Source organism: Silene latifolia, chromosome 9 (assembly GCF_048544455.1).
Source record: "Silene latifolia isolate original U9 population chromosome 9, ASM4854445v1, whole genome shotgun sequence".
Lineage (NCBI taxonomy): Eukaryota > Viridiplantae > Streptophyta > Magnoliopsida > Caryophyllales > Caryophyllaceae > Silene > Silene latifolia.
The window spans coordinates 185,364,887-185,373,262 of NC_133534.1; the positions used below are offsets into that span (position 1 = coordinate 185,364,887).

General features: G+C 40.1%; 1 protein-coding gene across 1 annotated transcript; it reads left to right on the plus strand.

Annotated features, from left to right (window-relative positions):
• The first annotated feature begins 5,184 nt into the window (after positions 1-5,184).
• Positions 5,185-7,243, plus strand: LOC141601983 (uncharacterized). Its single transcript, XM_074422291.1, has 3 exons — positions 5,185-5,414; positions 5,865-6,213; positions 7,196-7,243. Exons 1-3 carry the CDS (start codon positions 5,185-5,187, stop codon positions 7,241-7,243), a joined length of 627 nt encoding a protein of 208 aa, XP_074278392.1.
• Positions 7,244-8,376: the final 1,133 nt, after the last annotated feature.

Sequence of the window (8,376 nt, forward strand, 5' to 3'; positions counted from 1 at the left end):
ATAATGAACTAAGGAATAAATGAGGTGGAAAGGTGAATAGTAAAAGTGATATATGGTTGGGTGTTAAGAGAGGTCTAGCCGTGCAAGGGTAGGGTCATGAGTGGTTTTAGGCGACTACAAGGGTGCATGGGGAATGACAAAGGGTGAGTTGATGGGTGTGGGTCATTCACATTAGTGGCTCCATGCAAATAACAATTTCACACAACGGTTTTTACATGTCGGTTAATCATTTAACTTGTTTCATATTAACATAAAATCGTCTTAGTTAAACAAATACGTAAAACCGTCTAATTTAGTCAATCATGCGAGACATTTTGTCAATCAAATTTATGCACAATCTAACAAACCAATTTCCGACTTAAGTCTTACGAATTGTTCTCTTTTCAGCTGTTTTGTAAAAATATCGACTATTTGATTTTCCGTTCTACAAAATTTAAGACGACTTTGAACTTTTTCCACATGATCGCGTAAAAAGTGATGGTGTATGTCAATACATTTGGTCCTTGAGTGTTATATTGGGTTTTTTTGAAATGTTGATAGAACTAGTATTATGACACAAGATAGGAATTGAGTCGAAGATAATACCATAGTCTCTAAATTGTTGTCAAACCCAAAGGATTTGCGCGCAAGACAATGCGGCACCTAAGAATACGTTTTACGGCAATGAAGTGCCATTCTCTAGGAGTTTCTTGGAAACGAGCACATAAACATACACTATATAAAATATCCGGACGACTAGCGGTTAAATTAAGTAATGAACCGATCATACCTCGATACATCGTTTCATCAACTTTCTTACCCTTCTCATCTTTGTCAAGCTTGATGGATGAAACCATAGGCTTAGATAAAGGTTTAGAATTAGTCATTCCGAACTTACATAGCATCTCCTTTATGTACTTTTGTTGATGAATCGTCACGTCATTTTAAGTTTGCTTAATTTGAATTCAAGGAATAACCCTAGCTCTCTCATAATACTCATTTCAAACTCAGATTTCATTAGTTCTGAAAAGTACAAATAAAGGAGTTCATTCGTTGCACCAAATATTATGTCATCAACATAAATCTGTACAATTAACAGTTCCCCACACTGTGACTTATGAACAATGTTTTATCAACCGATCCACGCACAAAACCATTTTCTAAAAGAAATTTTGACAAGCGATCATACCAAGCCCGTGCAGCTTATTTTAAACTATTAAATTCTTTGTCCAATTTAAAAACATGGTTTGGAAATTCATTGTTCATAAAATCCGGCAGTTGCTCCACAAAGACTTCCTCTTCTTAATAGCCATTTAGAAAAGCCGTTGTGACATCTATTTGAAAAGGTTTGATGCCTTTGTGAGCTGCAAAAGCTATTAGGGTACGTATGGCTTCAAGCCTAGCTATTGGTGTGAAGGTTTCATTATAACTAATATCTTCTTGTTGTTTAAATCCTTGCACCACTAATCTAACTTTACTCCTTACGATATTACCCGAATCATCAAGCTTATTGCGAAAAACCCATTTAGTACCAATCACGGTACAATCAGTAGGTCTAGGGACAAGATGCCATCTGTTGGGCCAAGAATTGTCCTGCCTGACCAGACAACAAGCAGGCAAGGAAATACCAAGCCAAGCCTGAACGGAAGCAATCCAATACAAGGCATACAACACCTGAGCAGGTGCCAGTCAGGAGGGAAAGACAGGTCAGGCCATCTACTAGGCCAGGCCTGAAGGAATATCTCACCAGTCGTATGATGAGCACTATCACAGCAAGCCAGGCAACAACTAAAGCACAACTAAAACCTAGAGAGACTGCTCCTACTTTCATGGAAGACCTATTCAACATAATATACGAAGAATATGTAGCTATTGACTAAGCAAAGATAACTGCAGGCAGATTATATAGTCAACCAACCACCTCCGGGTAAATAGGGCACGAGGCCTTTTTACTAGGAACGTCCAAAACAACCTTGAAAGAGCCGTTGTAAGCAAAGTATAAATAACAAGCAGCAGAAGAAGGAAGGATCATCGACTATTTACTCATTCATACTCTCGTTTTATCATTGTAAACTACTAAAGCAGAATTATTTAGCATTTACGCACTACATCTGGCCTGTCATACTCGTTCCCTGTCAAGACACCATAAAAGATAGTAACATTCCCTCTTGGCTTGGTGCCCGTGGTTTTTTTCCCTTATTCCCAGGGTTTTTCCACGTATAAATCTATGTGTCTTACTTTGTTATTCATTCTTTAAGATATCAGTCGTATTAAGTCAGGCTTAATTATTTGAGTTAGATTGCCCTGCAAGTAACTCCCAGGCAGGACCTTATCTCCGTGGGAAATACTATTAAAACAGTTGGCACCCACCGTGGGGCATCTAGCTCAAAAATAATCAAAACCTAATCCCAAACAACACAAAATCTCTTCCAAAAAATGACTGGAGATAGTATAAAACAACAAATGGCTGTCGCCAAACAACAACTACTGGAAATGGAGCAACTAGAGCAAAAGATGGCCCAGGCTGATGCTGAAGTCCAGAAATTGAAAGAATCAGAGTCCAGTCTGAAGCAAAAGCTTGGAGATAAAGCTTCAGGCTCAAAATTGAAGATTCAGCCTGGAACACCATTTTTTTTAATCATCAGGAACATTGATTTTTCCAACTTTGGTACTCCAACTCGATCAAAATCCAAAGTAGGGGATCTTGATTCAGACTCAGAAGAAATCCTAAATGTAGAGGCCATCCCAGATCAAACTAATGCAGCCATAATGATGGCCATGCTCCAGGAGATCCAGAAACTCCATGAGAAATTTGAGTAGATCCCTGGAGTGCCTGCAAGCATTGAGGAAGCCAACCCTGAAATTTATACCGACTCTCCCTTTGTGGATGAGATAGCTAAGATAGATCTGCCTAAAAAACTTGTGGTACCATCAATGAGAATCTATGATGGGACTACAGATCCTCAAACCCATGTAGCCTACTATTAACAAAGAATGTTGGCACCTCTATACCCAGTGAGTTGCGACAAGTATGTATGTGCAAAGGCTTTAGAACAACCCTGACCGAGCCTGCCCTTCAATGGTACATCAACCTGCCAAATGGAAGCATCAAGTCCTTTGCAGATCTGATAAACTCATTCAACCACCAGTTCGCCAGCAGCAGGGAACTCGAAAAGAGATCTAGTAACCTGTACAGAATCAAGCAAAAGCTTGGCGAGACAATCAGAGCATTTCTGACCAGATTCAGCAAAGAGAAAGTATCAATCCTCATATGTGATGTTGGAACAGTCTTGGAAGCTTTCAGGCCTGGAGTACCACTAGATAGCGATTTCTATGACAAGCTGACCATGAAACCTTGCCTAACTTTTGAAGACGTTCAGGGAAAGGCCATTGGCTACGTCAGACTGGAGGAAGATAAAAGCTTCAAGGCTGAAACCACTGACAACGTTTCAGGATATAAAAGATCTAACAGAAAAAGCTCTAATCACAGGGGAAGTAGTAACATGCCATCCCCATACACCAGGCCTGACAGATCAGAAGTCAACTATGCTCATGAGAAACGAGGTAAATCTTATACTTACCCACCTATTCAGGAAAATAAGTTCTCTGTTGATACTGCAGGACTGATCAAAAGGCTTGACAACATGGGAGACATTGTCAAGTGGCCCAAAAAGTCGGACAATCCCAACCTAAGGAAAGACACAACAAGATGGTGTGAATTACACATGGATATAGGACATACCACAGATGAATGCCTGGGTCTACGCAGACAAGTGGCCCACCTGCTAAAGAAAGGCTACCTGAAAGATTTAATGCCATCAAAGAATAGGGAAGACGGCGGATCAAGAAAGAATCAAGAAAGACCACAACGTGACCTGCCCCCAACACCACCCATCTACGAAGTCAAATTCATCAATGGAGGATCTGAGATTTACGGCCTGACTAGCTCAGATGCAAAGAAAATAGCCAGGGAGTCAAAAATGAAATGTCCTTTAAAACCTAGAAATTTGCCTCAAATTACTTTTGATGATACTGATATGCAGGAAATCTCGGACATCCATCATGATGGACTGGTCATTACTATGCAAATTGGCACTACACGTGTCCTGAGAATCCTAGTAGATGGTGGTAGCTCAGTCAATTTAATTATTCTTGATGCTCTGAAAGCCATGAAGATCGATGAGAACCAGATCATAAACAAGTCAAATGTCTTGGTTGGATTCAGTGGGGAAACCAAGAATACTCAAGGAGAGATCTACCTGCCAACCTACGTTGAAGGAGTCTCATCATATGAAAGATTTGGAGTCCTGGATTGCCTTTCATCCTACAATGCAATCCTAGGCCAGCCTTGGATCCATAATGTCAGAGCCATTCCTTCAACCTATTACCAATGCGTCAAAAATACCAACAGAATGGGGAATATCAACCATCAAAGGTGAACAAAAGTCTGCCCAGGAATGTTATACTGAATCATTAAAACCTTCCAAGGCAGGTAAGTCTCTCGCTTAGCAATTACAGTAGCCTGTCAGGAGCACTTATGTGGCAGAAACCCAAATGGAAACAGATCAAGTAGTATTAGACCCTTAGTACCCTGACAGGTATGTACTGGTAGGATCTGATATCCCTCATAATGTTAGACCAGAACTAGTAAGTTTTCTTAAGAATAAATCTTCATGTTTTGCATGGTCCCATTTTTATATGACTAGCATAGATGCTAATGTTATTACCATAAACTCAATATTGACACTTCATTTAAGCCTGTACAGTAGAAAAAGAGAAAGTTTGCCCCTGAACGCAACACAATCATAAATGAAGAGGTGGACAAACTCTTACACATAAGAATGATCAGGGAAGTAATGTATCCTGAATGGCTGGCCAATGTGGTCGTAGTGCAACAGAAGAATGGCAAGTGGAGAGTCTGTGTGGACTACACAGATCTCAACAAGCTTGTCTAAAAGACCTATTCCCACTCCCTCACATTGATGCAATGGTAGATTCTACAGATGGGCATGACCTACTAACATTTATGTATGCCTCAAGTGGATTCAATCATATCAAAATGCACCCAGCTGACCAGGAAAATACAGCGTTCATCACGAAAAGGGCATATATTGCTACACAGCAATGCCTTTTGTCCTGAAAAATGCAGGGGCAACCTACCAACACCTGGTCAACATGATGTTCAAGGACCAAATTGGTTACATAATGGAGGTCTACATAGATGACGTGGTTGTCAAGTCAAAGAAGGTAGAAGATCATGTTAAGGACTTAGAAGTAGCCTTCAAAATCTTGGAAGAATTCAACATGAAGCTCAACCCCTCCAAATACCACTTTGGAGTGTCTTCGGGCAAATTCCTAGGATACATGGTGACAAAAGGAGGGATTGAAGCCAGCCCAAAACAAATAAAAGCCATCTTGGAATTAGAATCTCCCAAGTCAGTCAAAGATATCCAGAGGTTAACAAGAAAAGTTGCAGCCCTGAACAGATTCATATCCAGATCATCTGAAAGATGCAGATCCTTCTATGACCTCCTCTGGAAGAACAAATCATTCAAGTGGATGCCTGAACATAAAACAGTCGTCTAAGAATTAAAGACTTATCTGACTACTCCTCCACTACTGGCCAAACCTAACAAAGGAGAACCTCTGACAGTTTACCTATCAGTCACTGAGACTGCAGTAAGTGGAGTGCTGGCCAAGGAGGTTGAAGGCCAACAGTACCCCGTCTATTATGTAAGTAAAAGTCTCCTAGATGCAGAAACAAGGTATGAATTACTTGAAAAATACGTAGTTGTATAAATTGTATCCTGCACAAAACTTAGAACTTACTTTGAGAGTCACCAAATAATTGTCAGGACCAACCTGCCTATCAAATATGTCCTCAGAAAACCTGAACTTTCAGGCAGAATGGCAAAATGGTCAGTACAACTCAGTACTTATGACATAAGCTTTGAACCTAGAACAGCAATTAAGTCCCAGGCTTTAGCAGACTTTATGGATGAATTTAGTCCCAGCCTAGAACCAGACCTCATAATAGAGGTCAATCACTTAGACACCCAAAAATTAGGCGAGGAATGGACCTTACACGTAGATGGAGCAACCAATATTATAGGAACTGGCCTAGGATTAGTACTAAAATCACCACAAAGAGATTTAATAGCGCAGGCTATCAGTTGTGAATTTAAAGCAACAAACAATGAAGCTAAATATGAAACCCTGATAACAGGACTCAAGGTATGTATAGATCTTGGCGTGCAAAATCTTAAGGTAAAAACTGATTCACTTTTAATTTCAAATCAAGTTAAAGGAACCTACGCTGCAAAGGATTCCAAAATGGTTCTTTATTTACACTATGTCAAAAACCTTTGCAAAAAGTTTAGTTCATTTGACATTGATTAAATACCAAGAGACTTAAACACCCAGGCTGATGCCCTCGCCAGCCTGGGATCAAATTTCAACCCTGCTATATTTGACAAGATACCTATTGTTCACCTGCTCGAACCAACCATTACAAAACCCAACCAAATCTGTCCCATCATTGAGGACACAAACTCCTGGACCAATCCATACTATGATTGGTTTTTATAGGGGATCTTATCCAAAGACAGGCACGAAGCAAGGGCCCATAGAATTAAAGCTTCCACCTATACCATTATAAATAACACCTTGTTTAAAAAGTCTCAGGTTGGACCTTACCTGCGATGCCTGAAACCTCATGAAGCTAAACAAGTTATTGAGGACATACATGATGGATACTGTGGAAATCAGAAAGGCGGCAGAAGCCTGGCAAGCAAGGTTCTAAGGACAGGCTATTTCTGGCCAACCCTAAGGGCTGACTGCCTAGCTTACAGCTCAAAATGTGAAGCCTTCCAACTTCATTCTCCATTCATTCATCAACCATCAGAGCTACTACAATATATTTCAGCTCCCTGGCCATTCATGAAGTGGGGAATGGACATTGTAGACAAATTACCCCAAGCTCCTGGACAAAAAGTCTACATGTTAGCCATGACTGATTACTTTTCAAAGTGGATAGAGGCTGACTCATAGAGCCAAGTCAAGGAGAAGGATGTCATATGATTCATCAAACGAAACATCATATATAGATATGATATCCCCTCAGAAATAGTTTGTGACAATGGCACTCAGTTTGTGGGAAAAAGGACAATGGCCTTCTGTGCACAATAGAATATAAATCTGGTGACCTTTACACCAGGCTGTCCAAAAGTCAATGGCCAGGCTGAATCCAGCAACAAAGTGGTAATCAGCTACCTTAAGAAAAATATAAAGAGAAGAAAAGGCAGATAGGCTGAAGAACTCCCTCTAGTCCTCTGGGCTAACAAAACTACACCTAAAACATCCACAAGCCAGACCCCTTACTCCCTGGTCTATGGCTGCGAAGCAGTGATCCCAGCAAAAATCCTTGTACCAACTACTAGAAGCAGCTTGAACACTGTGGAAGAAAACAAGTCGCTACTGCAAGATAGCCTGACCTTGGTTGAAGAATTAAGAGATGCAGCCAAGATCAGAATAGCTTACTACCAGCAAACAGTAGCCACAAAATACAATAAAAATGTGAATATGAGAGTATTCAAGGAAGGAGACTTAGTCCTACGTAAAGTCTTCCCAAATACAAAAGACAAGAATGCTGGCAAACTTGCTCCTGCATGGGAAGGACCTTACCTAATTGATTCAATAGTAGGGCAGGGAGCCTACAGGCTACAGACCCTGGATGGAGAAATGATCCCCAGATCTTGGAACATCTCCCACTTAAAACTATTTCATGTATAAACTACTTATCTTATGCTTCAACAAGGTAAGACTATTAAGATTATCTCTTACCTGGCAAAATTCTATGTGAAACCACTTGAATGAAATAATCCATGATCTTTCTATGCTCCTTATATATGCTTTCCTACTAAATGCAATTTGGCATGTCTGTTATATTCTTACCTTATCCCTTGCCTAATACAACTACAATTTTTACCTTCTAATTACCATGTTAAATCCTGAAAACTTATTTTACGCCTTTTCTATAATTATCTAGGTCATCATAATTACAGGCTTAAACAAATATTCAGGATTGAGGGCCACTCCACCCAACCTGGACAACATCTCATAAATGCTTCATAAACTTTGGCATTTTTGCCACATCTAAAAAACACACAAAAACTGAGCTCAGTATAAAAAGACAAGTACGATGGTGAAATAAATCCAGACTACTTGTCTTAAAGCTCTCTTGACAGGCTGAGGGCCATAAGCCCTCCTGATAGGTAACCACCCCTCTTATTCACAAAGCCCTCTAGATAAGCAAAAAAGCCACGATTTTCTGAACGGATTGAGGGCCATAAGACCTCCTGACATGCATTATCTTAACAAATGGCTCAAATTGCATTA